The following is a 22,226-nucleotide window of genomic DNA, read 5'->3' as shown; positions in this document are numbered from 1 at the left end:
GAAGTTCGTGGAAGTCTGAGAGAAAGTGCAGTAGATATTTACCAGAATGCTGGCTGGATTAGGGAGTATATCCTCTGAGGGTATCTGTGCAAGCTCGGGCTTTAATATTTGAAGAGAGGTAGAATGAGAGGTGACTGATAGAGGTGTGCAGGATGATAAGAGGCATAGATAGAGTCGACAACCAGGTTTTCTCTTTTCCTGAGTGCGGTAATGGCTGATATTAGAGGGCGTTGAAGGTAATTGGAGGAAAATGAAGGGGAAATATTAGATATACTGGTCTTTCTGCACAGACTGCTGGGGGCTAGGGATGGTGGTGGAGTCTTAAGAGACATAGTCTGCATCGCCACAAACAGTGAATAGGCTAACGACAGGGAGGCTACTTGGGGGATGTGCCGAGATGGGCTGTTGCAGAATCGTGGCAGCTGGAGTTCTGAAGGCCATGCAAATGGCCCGGCTGTGTTTGGAGCGCTCTGAGCGACGAAGGGAGAAGGCACAGCCCGGGACGATGAGATTTGGTTCGCCAAACTGCCTTGCAGTATGTTCCCGCTGCCTGTCGCCGGACAGCGTGTTCTCGGTCTGAAGGCCTTCGCTGTAGCGGTGCCTAAGTCCCAGTGTAAAGCAGCACAAGCTATTTAAACAATAATATAATATTAAAAAAACAGCCCAGATTGGAGACGGGATTTGGCTCGTATTCATCGAAGTTCATCCTCTCTCGGGACACAGAATCCTTTCGCCGGTCCGTGTTCTTGTCAATTTAAACGTCTGCTGGACAGACTGAAAAGACAAAGTGATGGCGTCCGCGGTGACAGCCGTCGTCGCTCGGGCTGTGTGATGGTCATGATAAGTTCTTTAAGCCGTTCAGGCAATGAAAACTGTCCCGACTGTTGTGCTCCGTATTCGCTGATATGAAAAACTGATGAGAGAGCTTTTGGGGCTGTTTCCGGTTTCAGATGAAAACACAGATTGTGGTTTGATTGTTGCTGTTAGCTTCAATTTATTTCATGATCTGTGTTTTGCCTTTTTTCTCTCTCTATCTTCCGACATCTTGAGTTTTTTTTTTCCTTAACTCTTCAGGGTCAGGAGTGACCGGTACAGAATGGATGGGTTGCACTTGAATCCCAGGGTTAACAATGTACTGACGGGGAGGTTTGCTAAGGTTATTGGGGAGAGTTTAAACTCTGATTTCTGGGGTGGGGGGGGGTGGGGGAGGTGGGAACCAAACTGACGAGACGGAGGTAGAGGCGATTGGCTGAGAAATAGAGAAAGCATGGAGACAGTGCGAGAGGGAGGATAGGCATTTGACGGAGAAGGTATGCGCTTAAAACGATGGTTTGTGATCTGTCTATTTTAATGCAAGGAGTATTCTGAACAAAGCTGATGAGCTTAGAGCGTGTATCCGTTCTCGGAGATATGATGTTGTGGCTATTGCAGAGACTTGAATGGGGCAGGGGCCGGAATGGTTGCGTCGAGTGCCAGGCTTTAGATGTTTCGGAAAATAAAAAGAGGGAGGAAAGAAGAGGCGGCGGCTTGGATCTGTTGATCAGAGATAGTGTCATAGCTAAAGAAAAAGAAGAACACACGGAGTCTCTGCGGGTGGAGTTTAGGAAAAGGAAAAGGTCAATAAATCTACTGGGTGTTTTTATAGACCACCCAATAGTAACAGGGACATGGAAGAGTAGATCGGGAGACAGATTCTGGAAAGGTGTAATAGTAACAGGGTTGACGTGGTGGGAGATTTTAATTTCCCAAATATCATTCGGCATGTCCGTAGAGCAAGGAGAATAGATGGGGTGGAGTTTGTTAGGTGTGTTCAGGAAGGTCTTGACACAATATGTAGATAAGCCTAGAAGAGGAGAGGCTATACTTGATCTGGTATTTGGAAATGAACCTGGTCAGAAGTCAGATCGCTCAGAGGGAGAGCATATGGAAGATAGCGATCACAATTCTGTCTCATTTACCATAACATTTGAGAGGGATAGGAATAGACAAGTTAGGAAAGCGTTCTCTTGGAGTAAGGGAAATATGAGGCTATCGGGTAGCAACTTGGAAGCATTAATTGGGAACAGTTGTCCTCAGGGAAATGTGCGGAAGTTGTGTGGCAAATGTTCAGGCGATATTTGGGTGGAGCTCTGCATAGGTACTTTCCAATGAGACAGGGATAGGATGGTAGGGTACAGGTACCGTGGTGTACAAAAGCTGCTGTAAATCTAGTCAGGAGGGAAAGAAGAATTTATGAAAGATTCAAAAAACTAGGTAACCATAGAGATCTGAAGGTTATAAGGCCAGCAGGAAAGAAATTAAGAAAGAAACTAGGAAAATCAGAAGGGGCCATGCGAATCCCTTGGTCGACAGGATTAAGAAAATCCCGAAGGCATTCTACAAATATGTGAAGAGCAAGAGGATAACACATGAGAGTATAAGACCTATCAACTGTGACAGTGGAAAAGTGTATATGGAACAGGAGGCGAATACAGATGTACTTATTGAGTAATTTGCTTCAGTATTCACGACGAAAATTATCTTGGCAATTGTAGGGATGACTTATAGAATCTTATATATCCATATATAAAATGTAGATATTAAGGGAAACGATGTGCTGGAAAGTTTGGAAAGCATCAAGTTGCATAAGTCACCTGGACCGGACAAGATTTACCCCAGGCTACTTTGGGAGGCAAGGGGGCGGATTGCTGAGCCTCTGGCGATGATCTTTGCATTATCAATTAGGACGGGAGAGGATTTGGAGGATTGGAGGGTTGCGGATGTAGTTCCATTATTCAAGAAAAGGAGTAAATATAGTCCAGGAAATCTTAATCTAGTGAGTCTTACTTCATTTGTTGGTAATTTGATGGAAAAAATCCTGAGAGGCAGGATTTATGAACATTTGGAGAGGAATAACAGGATTAGGAATAGTCAGCTTCGCTTTGTGAAGGCACGTCGTGCCTTACGAGCCTGATTGAATTGTTTGAGGATGTGACTAAACACATTGATAAAGGTAGAGCAGCAGATGTAGTGTATATGGATTTCAGCAAGGTATTTGACAAGCTACCCCATGTAAGGCTTATTGAGAAATTAAGGAGGAATGGGATCCAAGGGGACATTGCTTTGTGGATCCAGAAGTGGTTTCCCACAGAAGGCACAAAGTGGTTGTAGACGGGTTATATTCTGCATGGATCTGTTCTGGGACCCCGACACTTCGTGATTTAAAATGTATATATATAAATAGGTCAAATATTACGACAGAATATAATATTAATAGTAAGACTCTTAAGAATATGGAGGATTAGAGGGATCTTGGGGTAAAGTCCATAGGACACTCAAAGCTGGTGCGCAGGTTACTCTGCGGTTAAGAAATTATACAGTCCATTGGCCTTCATAAATCATGGGATTGAGTATAGGAGCTGAGAGGTAATGTTTCAGCTATGTAGGACCCTGGTCAGACCCCACTTGGACTACTGTGCTCAGTTCTGGTTGCCTCATTACAGGAAGGATGTGGAAACCATAGAAATGGTGCAGAGGAAATTTACAAGGATGTTGCTTGGATGACAGTCGGTTGAGTGAACTCGGGATTTTTTTCCTTGGAGCGACGCAGGGTGAGTGGTGACCTGACAGAGGTGTATAAGCTATGACAGGCATTGATTGTGTGGATAGTCAGAGGAGCTTTCCCAGGGCTCAAATGACTACACGAGAGCGCACAGTTTTACGGTGATTTGAAGTAGGTACCGAGGAGATGTCCGGGGAAGTTTTTTTTTAGGCAGAGGGTGGTATGTGCCTGTAATGGGCTGCCGGCAACAGTGGTGGAGGTGGATACGATAGGGTCTTCAAAGAGACTCCTGAACAGGTGTCTGGTGCTCAGAATAATAGAGGGCTCTAGGCAACCCTAGGTAATTTCTAAATGTAAGGAATTGTTCGGCGCAGCTTTGTGCGGCGAATGGTCTGTATTGTGCTGTAGGTTTTCTATGATCTATGTTTTATGTTTCATGTTCTATGTTCTATAACCATATATATAACCATACAACAATTACAGCACGGAAACAGGCCAACTCGGCCCTTCTATTCCGTTCCGAACTCTTAACCTATCCTAGTCCCACCGACCTGCACTAAGTCCATAACCCCCCACTCCTTTCCTGTCCATATATCTGTCCAGTTTAACTTTAAACGACAACATTGAACCTGCCTCAACCACTTCTGCATGAAGCTCGTTCCACACAGCTAGAACTCTCTGAGTAAAGAAGTTCCCCCTCATGTTACCCCTAAACTTTTGTCCTCTAACTCTCAACCCATGTCCTCTTGCTTGAATCTTCCCCACTCGCAATGGAAAAAAAAGTCTAACCACGTCAACTCTATCAATCTCCCTCATAATTTTAAACACCTCTATTAAGTCCCCCCTTAACCTTCTATGCTCCAAAGAAAAACGTCCTAACTTGTTCAACCTTTCTCTGTAACTTAGGAGATGAAACTCAGGCAACATTTTACTAAACCTCCTCTGTACTCTCTCAATTTTATTGACATCTATAATTCGCTGAGCAGAACTGTACACAATACTCCTGATTTGGCCTTACCAATGTCTTATACAAATACAACATTACATCACAACTCCTATACTCAATGCTCTTATTAATAAAGGCCAGCAAACCAAAAGCTTTCTTCACCACCCTTTCCACGTGAGATTCCATCTTCAGGGAACTATTCACCATTATTCCTAGATCCCTCTGTTCTAAAGCATTCTTTAATGCCCTACCATTTACCATGTATGTCCTATTTTGATTAGTTCTCTCAAAATGTAGCACCTCACATTTTTCAACATTAAACTCCATCTGCCATCTTTCAGCCCACTCTTCTAACTGTCCTATATCTTCTGCAAGTTTTAAAACCTACTTTATCATCCACAACATCACCTATCTTAGTATCATCTGTATACTTACTAATCCAATTTAACACCGCATCATCCAGATCATTAAGATATATTACAAACAATATTGGACCCAGTACAGATCTCTGAGGCACACTGCTACACACCGTCCTCCAATCTGAGACGCAGTTATCCACCACTACTCTCTGACGTCTCCCATCTAGCCACTGCTGAATCCATTTTACTACTTCCATATTGCTGCCTCACGTTTGAACCTTCCTAAATAATCTTCCTTGTGGAACCTTGTCAAAAGCCTTACTGAAGTCCATATAGACAACATCCATCTTTTTATCCTCGTCACCTTTCATAGTAAACTGATCAAAAAATTCAATAAGATTTGTCAAACATGACCTTCCACGCACAAATCCATGTTCTAGTTGGGTTTCTTTGAATTTTCTGCTTGATGGCTACCTGTGACCAATCAACTAACAACTTACACACTGTTTGACAATACATGTACATTGAAATAGTGAATTTTTGATTTGGAAGTCTTACTTGACAAATTTTTTGAGGTAGGATATATGAAAGGAGAATGAATCGATCTTGCTGTAAGTGGGTCAACTGCACAAGATAAGCACCCAATGCGTTACTGAGAAGTTACTGGCATGTGTCGAAGTTTGGCTGCCGGACAAGACGCAAGGTTTGGAAATAAAGATGGCCTGTTATGATTGGCTGCTTTTAACCAGTGGTGTTCCGCAGGTTGGGCCTGCCTCTTTTCAGATTATATGTCAACGATTTCTCTGACTGATTGATAGCATTCTGGCCAAGCTGCCGTAGGATCCAAATATATATAGAGGAGTATGTAGGGTTGAGGAAGCACAGCATTGGAAGAAGGACTGAGGTAAAAGGGGAGAAAAGTTAAAAAAGTTGCAGATGGAATGTAAATGTATGACCATGCATTTGAAGACTGAAGAGTTATATTATTGGACTCCTCTGAATATTGAAAGGACTACATAGAATGAATGAGGCGATAATATTTCCTATAGTGGGGCGAGGTTGTTGAGTATATCTCAATCGATGATTGTTTGATTCTTGATTAAGGACAGCGTGTCATAGAAATTAAAATCACAGAAACAGACCGTTCGAACCCTTTAAGTGCGGGAACCAATAAAACTGCCGACTTCCATCAGCGTGTGTCTTAATTATAGCCCTCCTTACACCTACCAATCATGTATCTGTCCAGTCTTCGCTTAAAGGTTGACAACGAACTCGCTTGCACCAACTCTGCTGGGAGATCGTTCCGCATTCAAATGTCGCTCTGAATGCAGAAACTCCTTTTCATGTTCCCATTCAACTTTACACGTTCACCCATCTCTACTTGGCTTCTGGTTGTAGTCCCACCCAGCCACAGTGTGAAAATGCCCTATCTACCCCTGACATTTTGTATATCTTTATTACATCTCCCCTCAATCTTCTACGTTCAAAAAAGTAATGTCCTAAACTATCGAGACTGTCCTAATATTTCTGGTACTCCAGTTCGGTCAACATTTCTGTAAATTTTCTCTACAGCCTTTGAAGCTTATTTGCATCTTTCTTGTAGGTAGCTGACCAAATCTGCACACAATGTTCAAAATTAAGCCTCACCGTCGTCTTATACTTCAACATAACATTCCTTGTCCCGTATTTAATATATTGACTTAAATGACAATGTGCTAAAAGCATTCTTTACGGCCTTATCTACCCTAGACACCACTTCCAAAGAATTACTCATCTGAAATTCCATATCCCTTTTTTTCTAGCACACATCTATGTGCCCTACCGTTCAATGTGCAAAATCTACCTTGTTGGTCCTATCGAAGCTCCTTCTTGTCTGCATAAAATTACAGCTGCCGTATTTCAAGTCATTTCTGAAGATGCAGCAAATAACTCTGCAACCCATGACATCCTCCCTTTCTGTCGACTACACGCCTAATCTTTGCCCCGTCGGCAAAACTGCTGATCGAATTAATTACTTTATCCCCAGGATCATGATATAAATCAGAAACAACAATGGACCTAGTGCCAATTCCTGTGGCTCATCAATTGTCAGAGGCCCCCGGTCAGACAGGTAACCATCTACCGCCACAAGCAGGATTCTCGCGCAAAGACAATATCTAATCGAATCTATTGCATCACCTTGAATGCCGAGCGATCGGACCTTCTTGACCTGCAGGACATTTTCGAATACCTTGCTAAAGTCCGTCTGCACAACACCCTCTACATTATCTTCTTCGTAATGTCTCCCTCAAAATCTCTATATAGCTGTTTAGATATGTACTCTCTCCAAAGAGCGGTCTATGTTCGAAACGTACATGCTGTCCATCCCCCACTTTACACGCAGTACATCGACGACTGCATTGACGGTGTTTCTTGCACCCTTACGGAGCTTGCCGAACCCATCAACTTTGCCTCCAACCCTGCTCTCAAAGTTATTTGGTCCGTTTCCGACACCTCTCTCCACTTTCTCGATCACATTGTCTCTGTCTCTGGAGAGAGCTTAACTACTGATGTTAATTTTAATCTCGCGGACTCTCAGAGCTATCTGGACAGGACATCTTTCCATCCTGTTATTTGTAAAAACGCCATTCCCTTCCCTTATTTATTCCGTCTCCGCTGAACCTGCTCTCAGGAGCTGTCATATTTCAAAGATAGGTGTTTCCGTTTCTCCACCATCAATAATGCCGCAACCGCATCTTCTATTTCACGCACGTCTGCACTTACCTGATGCTTCTGCCACCGATAGGGTTCCACTTGTCCACACCTACCGCCCCCCCCCCCCACCCTTGGGGTGCAGCACATAATTGTCCGGAGGTTTCGCGATCTCCAAAACGCACATATCAACAACCCAGCTCTTTACTTCAGCCCTACGGCTCGCAGTTTCAACTATCACTTAGTGTTTCTATCTCGTCGCCCCAACTACATATATATATACTCCTCATATTTTTTTTATCCTATCCTGCTGCAGGGCTCCGCCCGAAACGTCGACTGTACATTTTTTTCATAGGTGGTGTCTGGCCTGCTGAATTCCTCCAGCACTGTGTGTGTGTTGTATTTAGTGAATGCGGTTGTGCTCAGGACAGTGATCAGCACCTGGAATTATGACATTCTAGCCAATAGTGAAACTCTGTTGCAGGAGAGACAGACTGGCAGTTCACATGCCACTGCTCCTCCTCATTCACGGTCCCAAACAGTCATTCCTGGTGAGGTGACACTTCACCTGTGAGTCTGTTGGGGTCATATACTGTGTCAGGTGCTCCCGCCGACCTTCTGTATATCAGTGAGAATAGCGTAGCTACGCAGACTGCTTCGCCCAGCACCTACGCTGAGTCCGCCAGAAAGAGCGGGATCTCCCAGTGGCTACCCATTTTAATTCCACTTTCCATTCCCATTCTGATATAGCAATGCACGTCTTCCAATATTGACTGGATGATCCCACAATCAGGTTGGAGGAACAACACCAACAACACCTTATATTCCGTTTTCGTATCTTCCAACCCAATGGCATGAACATCGATTTCTCGAACTTCCAGTAAATCCCCACCCCCCCACCCAAGCCCCGTTCACCATCATCTTCACCTTCCCTCACCTTGCCTCCTTTCCTGCCCATCACTCCCTCTGGTGCTCCTACCACTGTTATATCATCCATGACATTATTTCCTCTACTATCAGACTTTCCCTTCTCCTGCCCCGTATCTCTTTCACCGACCAACTTCTTCGCTGTTTTCATCATCCCTCATCCTCCCGGTTTCACCATCAGCGGGTCTTTCTCCATCACTCCTCCCACCCCCCTCATCGTTTACTGTTTCCAGTCCTGACGAAGCTTCTTGGCCCGAAACGTTGACTGCACTTCTTTTTCCCCATAGATTCCCCAGTAGCGAAGAGGTAGTGCGGAGAGTTCCCATTCCCCATCCCCTCTCCCCACTTACCTTTTCTTTCTTCCATCCACATATAGCGGTACAGCCTCAGCAGGTCGTTTGGAGCTTCCATGTCGTTGCTTACATGTGTTCCAAGCCAGACCGTTTCGTTGTAACGGCGAAACTGTTGACAGAGAATGGAGTTGTTACCGTGCGGATTTGTAAGAGGAGTTAGGGTGATGTGCGTTTCAGGATTGCGGATCAAGGATAGCATACGATGAGGCAGAACGATGTGAGCATGGTAACGGATAGAGTGCCACGGAACCGACCTGCGGTACGGCTGAATACCGCACGTCTGACTCTGCGCAGGGGCACGCAGTACTCCGCACTTGTATCAATAGTCCCTTCCAGGACAGAAAATACGCTGGCAGACGGCACGGCACTGCAACAACTATCGTAGAGTTTTATAGCACGCGATACACAGGGACAATTCCCCGCCGTCCACACAATCATTCTCGGCTGTGGAGAATTTATCCGTTCTCCCCGTGATCCGGGTACTTTGGTGTCCTCCCATATTATAAGGACGTACAGGTCAGGGTGAGTTATTTGTGGGCAGGACATGTTGCCACTCGAAGCCTGCCAATCCTTTCAAGCTGCCCGCAGCACATCCTCAGAATATGTTAGGCTCAAATGCAAACAACGGATTTCAATAATTCCTCGTAGCGAAGGTCCTCTAGATACGGCAATATCTTTGTAAATTTACACCGTACTCTTTCAATCTTATTTACATATTTCCTGCAGGTAGGTGACACAACTGCACACAATACTCCAAATTACCGACGTCTGAAACAACTTCAACACGATATTTCATCTCCTGTATTCAATACATTGATTAATGAAGGCCAATGTGCAAACGCTTACTCTACGACACGACCTAAACATGACGACACTTTCAATCGATGATGCACCTGTATTCCAGATCACTTTTTTTCTAACATACTCCTCTGTGTCCTGATATTTACTTTGTAAGACTTATTATGGTTGGTTCTGCCAAAGTGTAAAGCTTCACACTTGACCGTATTAAGATCTACCTGCCATATTTTAGGCGAGCTGATGTATCTCCCTCTGGAAGCCATGATGGTCTTCCTCGCATTCCACTAAAAACCCAAACTTCTTGTCATCGGCAATTTTGCTGATCCAGTTAACCGCAATAGCATCAGTCGCATAGATGAGAAAAAAACAAGGAGCACAGCGCCGATGCCTGCGATACCAATCGTAGGCCTCAAGTCAGAGAGGGAACCATCTGCTGTCACTCTCTGGTTTCTCCCACAAAGATAATGTCTTATTCAATTTGCCAGCTGACATTGAATGCTGAACTAATGGACATTCGCGATTAACCTCCGATAAGAGTCCTTACCAAATGACTGGTTAAAGTCCGTCTAGACATTGACCAATCCTTTGCCTTCATCCATTTTCCTCGTAACTTCCTCAAAAAACTCTATAACTTTGTTTGACATAGCATACCAAGCACGAAGCCATGCTGTCTATGCTTAATCAGTCAGTGTCTATCCAAATAATTGTATATCAGTTCCTTTAGAATACTTTGCAGTAACAGTCCCACAACTGATGTCAGAACCACCGGCCTATAATTTCCTGGTTTATGTTTAAAGCCTTCAAAAAAAGCGGAATAACATTGCTTACCCTCTCACCCTCTGCTATCCCCCCTAGTGGAAAAGATGGGGGGATAAATGTTGTTGCTCGGGCCCCGGCAATTTCTGTACTTGCTGCTCGTGGAGTCCGAGGGAACATATTGTTAGGCTGTGGGTATTTACCCACCCTGATATCCCTCAAGATAGTAAACACCCCATCCTCTGTAACCAGTAGCAAATCCGTCATGTTGATGTCTCTCTGCTTCACTTCTGTAGACTCCGTGTCCGCTTCTTGAGGAAATACAAACGCAAAACAGTTCCTAGGAGATCCCTCATCTGGTTTGGCTGCACACGAATATTCTAAACTTGCAGGGACCAATTTTGTTGCTGGCCTTCCCTTTGCTCTTTACACATCTGTATCATCACTTAGGATTCAAATTGTTTTCTAGTTATGCCTTCGTTTAGCCCTCCTGAATTATTTCCTAACTGTTATCTTATCACTCCTTCACTCCGTAAACACCTCTTTGACTCCTACGTGTCTATACCTGTGATGTAGCTTTTTTCTTCATTTCTTAATCAAGGTCTCAACAGCTTTTGAAAACCAAGGTTCCCTACACTTGCTATCATTCCCTTTCGTTCTGACAAGCACATAGAAGGTCTGTAGTCTCAGCATGAAGTCTTTGAAGACCTCCCACGCACAGATGCAAATATGCAAAATTGACGGCCTCACACTTTTTTGCAACTACAGCCTCTCACGTTAAATACATGTCATCGTTCCCTTTCAATATCTTATAAACCTCTATTAATATCGCGTCAGCTATCGCCGCTCCAAAGAAAGCATTCTGAGTGCCCGTCACTAATTCAGTAAAGATACTGGTAAAGCTCTTCCGTACACTCTCCAAAAGACTCAAAATCTTTCTTATAATATTTAACTTATCTTCCACTCTTCCCTCCCCGGGGTAAGTGCGGAGCGGGTGGGCAGTCGTCCAGCTGCTGATGACTGCCTTGTGCTGAGGGATAAGGAGATCCAATGTTCAGAACCAATGACGGAGGAGCGGAGACAATGACGTGGACGGGAATCTGCACGTGGCGGTGTCGGGTAATTAGAGGCTCAGGTGTAAACAGTGAACAATGATCTGTGACAGGGAGGTACCCTGCAGAACGGATGTGGTTGAAGGAGAGATGAGACGTCCGAAGGAAGGAAGAAGGGAACAGTAATAATCGCGATCCCATTACCTGGTAATCCGCAGTGGTACACAGGACATCATATCCCAAGCAACGTCTGGAAGCAAACGCAAAATAAGAGAAATCACCATTGTACCTGCACATTCCACAGAATAGTGGATCGTCTGATGAGTGCCATCCGAAAAGAAGGGCTTTCAGATCATACCCACCAATATAACAGAGTACGACATTGAGAGAGGGGTGCGCTAAGCATGTGGGTTGTTATCTGGTGGGAGGCAGACTTACAGAGGGACCCCGGGCTGGAGACAGAGCGAGAAACCAGAGCGGGTTGTGGTTCTAATCAGAAGCGATGCAGAACTCAATGATGTAAGAAAAGCATGGAAGAAAGATGGAACATTGTATACACAGGACTGTAGAGAGAAACGCGGAGGGTGAGCCAGGAGAAAAGTTTGACAATTGGGGACGGATGGAGTGGCGGATGGTCTGGAGAATAGGTGAGAAGGGAGATGCGCGCTGGTTTGAGAAAGTTGGTATGGATGGAGTGAGTATTAGCACAGAAATGAATATGAAGCCACGAAGGAAACGGGCTGATGAGTGGTGGGACTGGGTAATGTACTACTTCACATCGATTGTGATCACGTGTAGTGTGCACATGCGGGCGATCAATGGCATGTTGAAAGCTCTGACGTGCAGGAGTTACACACTTTTCGATTCCGTTATCGAGCGCGAATGTATTTTGTGAATGGTGCTCGGTTCATAGCTCACATATTGCCTGTTGCGGAGTGTCTACCGCTACTGACGTGGCTCAGTACAAATGTGTAACCTGACTCTTCCGGTGTTGTCCTTGCCCCTGTATACGTAGCATGAAGAACCAGAATATAAGCGATGAAGATTGGAGAAGCGAAGTTTGTGCAGTAAAGCTTGCTGAGGAGGGAGGGTGGTCCAGGAAGTCGAGATGGAAGGAGAGAGGTGAAGTCGGCAGGGCCGGGTCGGAGGCGGCACAGGGCAGGGAGTTCGGGCGGGGAAAGGATCAAGGAATCTCGACAGAGGGACGGATGTGGGAAGGCAGAACCAAAGGGATTTGGCCCAGATCTTACCTTTCACTCAAGCCAGTCTCGATGACCAGCGAGGCTACAAGCAGAAACACAGGCAGCATGGTTACACTGTGGGAAACAGAAACCGTCACTACCCAGTATTTGCCATGGGAATGGGGCCATACAGCAAGCAGCACTCCTGCCCACCCAACCAATTCTAGCACCCAACAGCATCGTATTGATAAAGATTTCGTACATTGGCTATAATATCACGATTTTAATTAGTTCTTCTCGATACTGGGGATGAAGTGTCACAGTATCTCCATCCAAGCACTCTCCCTCTCCTCTCTCACGCAGCGCATTCCAGCATCTTCGCCACCATCAGAGAGATGGGGAAGAGGGGAGTGCGAAAGAATAGGCGGGACAGGAAGAGTGGCTGGGTGGAAGTGGACGAAGAAGATTTGGAAGGTGTAAGAGCTGGTAGTGGATTAGGATGGGGTGGTCGAACAGAAGGAGCGAAGAGCGAGAGTGCTTGGTGCAGTCTGTAAAACAAGGTTTGCACTTTACCTCGCAGATCAGATAAAAATATTTTCTACCTAATGGAATGGTGAAATCTCACCCGACAAGAGATATTCATTTCGTTCCTACAGCGCCTTCCCACCTTCTCTGTTGCACAACCCAACTTACTTTACTTTCTCGCCTCTGTTCTAATTAAGAGTACTTGATCTAAAATATCTCGGCTTTCTCTCCATACAGCCGCTGCCTGCCCGAAATATTTATTACAATTTACTGATTTTCTGTGGTCACGCTGTACTGTTGGAGCAGAACGATAAATTTTACCAAATATATCAGCAGCAATACACTTTACTCTGAGATTGATAATCAACGTCTTCCCCTGATGACAAAGCATCCCCCGATCCAAAACACCTGAGACATGGAAAACATCTTCCCTGACTCCATCCTGCAGAGACCTTGCCCACTGGATACGTCTCTATCAATCAATCAACCTCTCTCTCTCTCTCTCTCTCTCTCTCTCTCTCTCTCTCTCTCTCACTCTCTCTCTCTCTCTCTATCTATCTATCTATCTATCTATCTACCTATCTACCTATCGATCCATCAATCTATCTTTATTTATTTATGTATTTATGTATGTGTGTATGTATTTATTCATTCATTCATTCATTCATCGCATTTTGGGGGGTCTTTGCACTGTATTGCAGCCACAACAAAAACGTGTTTCACGTCAGAGATAATAAATCTGATTCTCATTCTCATTCTCATTCGAGCGGAAATCTGCAGAAGCGGGAAATAGGACCAACCCACACAGAATGCTGGAGGAACTCAGCAGACCAGGCAGCATCTATGCAAAAAGTACAGTCAATTTTTCGGGCCGAAACACTTCGGCAGAACTGGAGAAAAAAAAAACCGAGGAGGAGAATGAAAGGGTGGGTGCAGGGGAGAGGGAAACAGCCACGTGATAGGTGAAACCTGAGGGGGAGTGATGCAGTAAATAGAGGGGGAGTTGATTAGTGAAAGAGGCAGAAGGTCATGGAAGAAAGATAAAACGGGGGCGAGGAACACGGGTGGAAGTCGATGGGCAGGCAGGGAGATGAAGTAAGAGAGGGGAAGGGCGATGGGAAATGGTGAAAGGAGGAAGGGGCGTGGGGCATTACAGGACGTTTGAGAAATCGATGAATATGCATTCAGTCTGGAGGCTACCTAAATGGAATAAACGGTGTTGTTTCTCCAACCAATCTAAGTGTGGCTTCATTACGATAGTGGAGGAAGCCATGGATGGACATATCTGAATGGAAATGCATTGGGAATTAATATTTTTGGCCACTGTGAAATCCCGGTTGTTCTGGCGGATTGATCATAAATGCTTGGCCAAGTGCTCTCCTAATCTATGCGGATATACAGGAGGCCACACTAGGAGCAGTAGACTCACAGGTGAAGTGTCGGTTCACATGGCAGGACTCTTTAGGGCCCTGAAGGTTACTGAGGAAAAAGGTGTAAAACTTATTCCGCTTGTAAAGATAAGTGCCCGGAGGGAGATCAGTGAGGAGGGACGAATCGACAAGGGAGTCGCGTAGGGGGAGATCAGTATGTAAAGCAGAAATTGGAGAGGGAGAGTGGGTAAGATGTGCTTCGTTGTGGAAGACGGAGGAACTGAGAGAAGGGGATGGCGTTCTACCCTGCTACTTGTACTATACCTCGTCCGAAACTGCTACTTTTATACACGCCATCCCCTTCTCGCAATTCAAAGGGAGAGAGAGAGAGAGAGAGAGAGAGAGAGAGAGAGAGAGAGAGAGAGAGAGACGGAGGAGAGAGAAAGGCGGGTTGGGGTGGTGGAGAGAGACAGGGGGTGAAGATAGAGAGGTGGAGATGGGTGGCTATACGTGCAGAATGACCCTTTGTTTCTAACATCCAGTGACTGCAGATCCACTGAAGAGACACTAAGCGCTATGGCTTACCTCAGTGTTTCCTTGCTGTACTGGTTGTGTGCTTGTCCAGAGTCTCTATATACGGAGAGATGACACAGGCTGTGGTTATGCAGAACAACCAATGCAGGAGAAGAAAAAAAAACAACTCGTGATTTTAAGCACTCCAAACACAAATGTTGCATCATCGAATGCTGTTACTTTGTGCAAACAGAAGTTCATTAATTAACTCGGACACTGCCGCAATATCACATACATGAGTAGATCCAGACCGCATACTGAACCCGTCACCTACTTTTCCAACCAGGAAGACAGTTTCTGAGAAACCTCTCCGTTCTCCACAAAGATTCCAAATGAACTGAACCTCTTATCCAAACGGCGGAAGGCATCTGCGTCGCTATAATCCTAATTTGATCGCCATCACATTTCGGACGTTACACGGAACTGCACCTGTTCTGTGGTCGATCTACTGACCGTCAGTGTCTGTTATCCGACCAGGGTGAGTCTGGGATACAACACTCAAATCACAGGTCAGATCCAGTGGCTGCAGATCCGGAGACCGACCTCAGGTTATATCACTTCGTACAGCAATCCATACTGCAGAACAGTGCGCTCATGTAGAGTTACTGTAAGAGATGGCCCCAGCACGTTGTTCCGCCCCCAGTGACGGCAGTGCAATTCAAATTAAAGGAAGGCATTTTTTTCGGGCAACGTCCGAAGCCTGCAAGGGATTTGACGGTCTTCAAATCCGCTCTCTAATTTATTTAGTCAGAGGAATAGCGGGATTTAGATCTTAAACAACGAAGCGAATTGTACCTTAAAACTCCTTTCTGGACGATTTGAAATTAAACTCTACTTCTCCTCTAAAGCTAAAGGAATTAATGTAAATGGTAGAAATCTTTTCGAAAAATGTGAACTTATAGTTTGGACTAAATAAGTACAGAACATTAAGCAGAGGGAAAGATGTAATAGAGTTAGTCGGATTTGAAAAGCAGTAGCATGCGGCAATCCAATAGATGGATAAAAATTAAACATATAGGTATTTAGGTATTAACAGCAAAAAAAAAATACTTCGACAAAGATTTCAGGCTTAACAAAATCTGCTAAACAAAGCTCAATAGTAAACATAAAATAAGTGCAATAAACACTTCCCATATATCCGTATTAACGTCTTCGTTTGGCAACATTTTTCGGATCGAAATCCATCTGGAAAACTTACAAAGAAAAATAAGACGTTAAAGGACAAACTTTCGGAAAGAAAAAACATGTACTTGCCAGCACACGTAGATTAACACCACCGAGGACAGGAGTGGGTAAAATAACAACAGACATTAAACTATTACATGAAACCCCAAACACGAGGAATTCTGCAGATGTTGGAAATTCAATCAACAGGCATCAGCGTTGCTGTGAACGCAGCAGGCCAGGCAGCATCTCTAGGAAGAGGGAACGCAGCAGGCCAGGCAACATCCCTTTTCCTTCTCCCTGGGCCTTCTGCCCCATGATCCTGTCATATCCCCTTTGCCAATCACCTGTCCAGCTCTTGGCTCCATTCCTTGCACACCCCCCTCCCCCCGTCTTCTCCTATCATTTTGGATCTCCCCCTCCCTCTTCCACTTTCAAATCTCTTACTAGCTCTTCCTTCAGTTAGTCCTGACGAAGGGTCTCGGCTCGAAACGTCGACCGTACCTGTTCCTAGAGATGCTGCCTGGCCTGCTGCGTTCACCAGCAACTTTAATGTGTGTTACTGAAACCCCGCTGGTTCCTTTGGCTGCGTAAGTCCAGGTTAATATACACTCCGGTCCCGTCTAACCCGTGTTATTCAGTGGGCTCTCCCACCTCAAACCTCGTTTTGTGTGGATGCTGTGTTCTTTGCTTTCCTGTGCCAAGTGCCAGGAAATAATAGACAGCACGCAGCATAAGATGAAAGGATTTATATTTATGAATCTTAACTAAAGATTTTGTTAGGTTCCGCCTAACAAAAGACCCAGTTCACATGAGAAAACACCCGTTATCTCTAAACATAATCCAAACACACATTCTGCAGAAAGACCATTACATGAGTAGTGGAACCTTTCCCAGGGTGTTACATACTGAACACTCAGATAACACTTCTAATAATATAATTTCATCAAAGAAAACGGAATTCATACCCCATGCGAGCATATGCATTCTAATAATAAGTAAACACAATTAAACCTAAAAGAAAGGACAACCCAGAAAGCTTTTGAAATAGTCACTACAGGAGAAGAAGTTAAGAAATGGGGTGGGGGGGTATGACACCCCCATGGAATACTACCCTATCATCTGAGCAGACTATATATCTACAGGGAAGCTTCGAAAGCCTGGCTCACATCGGCAGACCTCGTCCCAGAAACAGAGGGATCCCTTGTGGCATTACAGGGCCACCTGGTTAATGCAAAAATATCAAAAACACAGCATAACCGTCCAAGCAATATGTAAAATTCGAGAGCGGCAGGGACAAAGTGTGTGAAGTTGCCATTGTAAGAGAGAAGGTTATTTGGCTATCGAGGTCTGAAGGTTGAAAGGTCTTCTGGACAAGATATTATGCCCTCCCGGAATGCGGAATGTGATGGCGATCAAACTAGGATTCTAACGACGCAGATGCCTTCCTCCATTTGCATAAGTTTTTCACGTTTATTTGGAAGCTTTGTGGAGAACGGAGAGTTGTCTTAGATACTGTCTTCCCGGTTGGAAAAGTAGGTGGCGGTTTCAGCTGCTGTCTGGATTCATTCGTGTTTGTGATATTGAGGCAGTGTCCTAGTTAATTAATGAACTTCTGTTTGCACAAAGTAGATCCATTCGATGATGCAACATTTGCAGTTGAAGTACTTAAAATCACGAGTTGTTTTTCTTCTCCTGCATTGGCTGTCCTGCACAGCAACAGCCTGTGTCATCTCGCCGTATATAGAGGCTCTGGACAAGTACAAAACCAGTACAGCAGGACAAAACTGATATAATCCGTAGTGTTTAGCGTCTCTTCAGTAGAACTGTAGTCACTGGATGTTAGAACCATGGGGTTATTCTGCACGTATCGCCCCAATTTCCACCTCTCTCTCTCTCTCTCTCTCTCTCTCACTCTCTCTCTCTCTCTCTCCCCCTACCCCTCTCTCTCTCTCTCTCTTTCTCTCTCTCTCTCTGTCTGTCTCTCTCTCTGTCTCATCTCTCTCTTCTCTCTCCTCAATTTCAACTCTCTCTCTCTCTCTCCTTCTCTCTGTGTCCGTCTTTCTCCAACCCCTGACCTCGCTGCGTCTTCCACTTTGCTCCCTCTAACTAGCGTCCAGAGCTCCACAGAGTATTCGGCAACACTGCGTGAGCCTTGAAGGAGAGTGAGCAGCCGCTTAGCGGCATCTTTACCGCGGAGGGGATGGTCAAAAATCTTCCTTATTTCTGAGATGAAGGTGGGGAACGAAAAGCAGGTCTCTGGCTGACTTACCCAAATCGCGGTGGCCCATGCCTCGGAATAAATCCATAATGTAAGCTATTTTAGATCTGTCCTTGGCGTACATGGATGGCTGTTGCTCGAACACTAGGGAACATTGCAGCAGAAAAGCCCGGCACTTACCCAGATCACTGGCGTAGGGTTCTGGTTCGGGGACATGTGGTTCTCTTAGCGGACGTGTTGTTGACGCCTCGGGCGTCGCCACTACAGGCTGTCTGAGCTGGTCAGACGGAGTTCCCGGAGTCGACGGGGTAAGATGGGCGAATACCCGATCGACCTGTTCACTGACCTCTCTTAAGTTGACTGACAGAGAACGGAGGTTTTCGACGACTTCCTGAAGCAGCTGATCGTGCAAACCCAGTATGGATCGCTGGCTGGCGAGGTCTTGTTGCAGATGATTTGTGTCCGCTGGGTTCATTATGGCCAGTTTGCTCTGTTGCGCGGGGCGACTGTGGAGAACTCAAGTGCAGGACACCGGTACGTCGACTGAGTTGGAGATGCTGGTGTAGACGTGAGAGTAGAACTGCAAACCGGAGGAATCTTGTCAAGGAGACGGGATTTACAGGGACTATCTGGAAACTAGAGCTGAACTTGGAACTAATAACGAAATATTTCCCGAGAATCGACCAACAAACTGGCAACTTGTGTAGTGCTGCCATTGGACGTATTTCACAGTCTCTGATGCACACAAGGTGTACCGTGATTAAGGAAACTAGCAGCAATTGGAAATCTAATGTCTGAAATTAGGGCATAATCAGGGAGAAAGCAGCGTTAAAGGGGAACAGCCAAACAGAACCATGAAAAAACTGGCTGCATCCACATTTTTTCAATTGTTATTTCATTCAAGGACATTGGTGTTTCTGAACCAGACCAGTCAGGCTACTCTCCTCTATAGATCTAGGGAACGTTATCAAAGTCTTAGATCAGGTGCTAAATCTGCACAAACTTATATAGTATATGCAGTAAATGCTGGGACACCTTTCCATGATGCCAACAAATTCCGCTCCTCAGAGCCTCTACACTAAGACAATCTCAGCCAATGTTGGGGAAATTACAGTCACACACTATTCTGTTGCTTTAGCTACTTTACAGAACCTGCCTACTTTTCTCTTCCTCTTTTTGCTGCTGGAATTTCAAAAATCTCTGGAAATTGACGCACACATCATTCAAGGTTCTCCTTTGTCACCTCTCTGTTACATCCTGAGAGATGTCCAGTGGGATTGAGGGAATATAGAGTGTCCATGAATTGACGTCCATTATCACGGTTTTACAGTTCCCTGTCCTTGAAGTGCTGTGGTTGTTCTAGTGTCTAACGGTCGAGTGCAGTGCTGGGTGTGTACAGGACCGTGTTCTCACTGCACAGTGCTGTGAGTTTTATTGTTCTGTGTCCTGGTAGTGAAGGTCCGGATATTGTAAAGTTCACTGTCCCAGTAGTCAAATGTTGACTTTTTTTAGCAGTCACATATGCATATCATGTTTATACCTGAGATAGACCATTCCCTTCCCTTACACTAGGGGCCAGATGTTGTTCAGATCTCTGTTCTTACAGTACCTTGCCGGCAGTTTTAACATCATATTTAACTGTATGTGGTATGTATCTCCCAATGTACTAAATTCCCACAAAGGACTTACCCATCAAAATGATTTGAGAGACCCAACAGCACTTCCTCTTTAGTAACAACACGACAGAGAATATCACCGTACCACCTTTCTCATCACGCTTTCCTCCTTGTCCTTTTCCTTAGTGAAAACCAGTATTCAGTTTCTACCTCGCATGCTAACTCTGGCTCCGGGCCTAAACTCCCACCTTTGTCCTAAGGTGGTCCTGTCGTCTCCCCACTGAACTGTGTTTTCTGTGTGTGCATAAGCTGCCTGGGGATTCAAAATGATCTTCCTGAATGAGGACATCTCCTGGTAAATCTTCACTCTCCTGTTTCACAGTGTGACTTGTTTCTAACTTTCTGTACGTTCCTGCAGGACCCTATCCAATTTCATCTTCCTTGTCCTTACATATGATACCTCTTACATTTTAAGCAAATACAACATTTCTCATAACCCAATGTTCATGACAATTCCTATCCTTCTCTACCCTCCTGACAGGGAGAGGATTTTACTAAATTCCGACCGGCTGGGCTGTACGTGGCTCTGACATGTCAGACATCAGCAAGCATCAGCTCCATCTAGTAACAACTGCTCCCAGACAACTATCTATGACACCTGGCAATTCTTCCACAAATTTACAATAATCGACCAGCAGCTCCAAACATATTCTTATCAATAACTATCTGAAATCCTCCAGAATTAAGATCCATAAATCTTTCAGAATTAAACTCCAATCATCTTGCTAGGCTCATTTCGCAATACCATACGAAATGTGTTTCCCTCCCTGGTGAACCATCTACATACTGCTTCTGGAAACCTTCCCGAACACACCAAACAAATAAAGCCCCATCCGCTCAATGCCGTTTACTGAGCTGTAGCTCTGTATACTAACGCCACATGATATAAATCGTCAGGGTGGCCGCAGCAAGCTTCACTGTGAGAATATTACACTGTAACCAATCCCTGTTACACCAGTCCCACTTATCCTGGAAGAGAGCCCAATGATCTGTGTTCCTGATGCCTTCCCTCCTGCACCCAATTGTTAGCCACATATTTAAGTGTACCAACTTGCCAAAATCATAGAACATAGAAATAGAATAGCATAGAACATTACAGGCCCTTCGGCCCACAATGTTGTGCCAACCCTCAAACCCTGCCTCCCATATAACCCCCAAAATTAAATTCCTCCATATATCTGTCTAGCAGTCTCTTAAATTCCTCTAGTGTATCTGCCTCCACCACTGACTCAGACAGTGCATTCCACGCACCAACCACTCTCTGAGTAAAAAACCTTCCTCTGATATCCCCCTTGAACTCCCACCCCTTACCATAAAGCCATGTCCTCTTGTACTGAGAAGTGGTGCTCTGGGGAAGAGGCGCTGGCTGTCCACTCTATCTGTTCCTCTTAATATCTTGTATACCTCTATCGTGTCTCCTCTCATCCCCCTTCTCCAAAGAGTAATGCCCTAGCTCCCTTAATTTTTGATCATAATGGATACTCTGTACACCAGGCAGCATCCTGGTAAATCTGCTCTGTACCCTTTCCAATGTTTCCACATCCTTCCTATAGTGAGGCGACTAGAACTGGACACAATACTCCAAGTGTGGCCTAACGAGAGTTTTATAGAGCTGCATCATTATATCGCGACTCTTAAACTCTGTCCCTCGACTTATGAAAGCTAACGCCCCATAAGCTTTCTTAACTACTCTATCTACCTGTGAGGCAACTTTCAGGGATCTGTGGACATGTACCCCCAGATCCACCTGCTCTTCTTACCTTACCTTATCTTACCACACAAGCATGTGACACCCGGAATAATCCTGAAATCACCACCCGAGAGTTCCAATTTCTTAACTTTCTGCACTAATCCTTAAATTCTCTTTGCAGGACCTTGTGTCTCAGTTGTTAGTTCTAATAAGGAACATGACCGCTGGCTATTCACACTGCCCTTTCAGAATGGCCCGTACCTTCTCAGAGACATCCTTGGCTATGGCATGATTGGGGTAACGCATCACCCTGCAATCTTACTCATTTACACACATACTCCTGTCTGCAGCCCAGCTAAAGTGTTTGCTGCATGTGATTCATATTTTTCCATAGCCGTGTGTT

At 45.0% G+C, this 22,226-nt stretch overlaps 1 protein-coding gene across 7 annotated transcripts in view; it reads right to left on the bottom strand.

Annotated features, from left to right (window-relative positions):
* The window catches only part of LOC134342255 (uncharacterized), a 52,389-nt gene extending 34,684 nt beyond the window's left edge, over window positions 1–17,705 (bottom strand). For 2 of the 7 annotated variants that reach the window (XM_063040223.1, XM_063040218.1), the window contains exons 1-5: window positions 16,271–16,605; window positions 15,085–15,153; window positions 12,674–12,739; window positions 11,628–11,673; window positions 8,815–8,926 (exon numbers count right to left, since the gene is read on the bottom strand). In XM_063040223.1, coding sequence (XP_062896293.1) covers window positions 8,815–8,926; window positions 11,628–11,673; window positions 12,674–12,739; window positions 15,085–15,153; window positions 16,271–16,383 — 406 coding nt within the window. In that variant the 5' untranslated portion in view covers window positions 16,384–16,605. The other 5 variants (XM_063040221.1, XM_063040217.1, XM_063040220.1 and 2 more) reach the window with 5 other exon arrangements.
* Between the last annotated feature and the right edge of the window lie 4,521 nt (window positions 17,706–22,226).

The sequence above is a fragment of the Mobula hypostoma genome, unplaced genomic scaffold, assembly GCF_963921235.1.
Source record: "Mobula hypostoma unplaced genomic scaffold, sMobHyp1.1 scaffold_115, whole genome shotgun sequence".
Classification (NCBI taxonomy): Eukaryota; Metazoa; Chordata; class Chondrichthyes; order Myliobatiformes; family Myliobatidae; genus Mobula; species Mobula hypostoma.
This window is presented reverse-complemented; position numbering and strand designations above follow the sequence as displayed.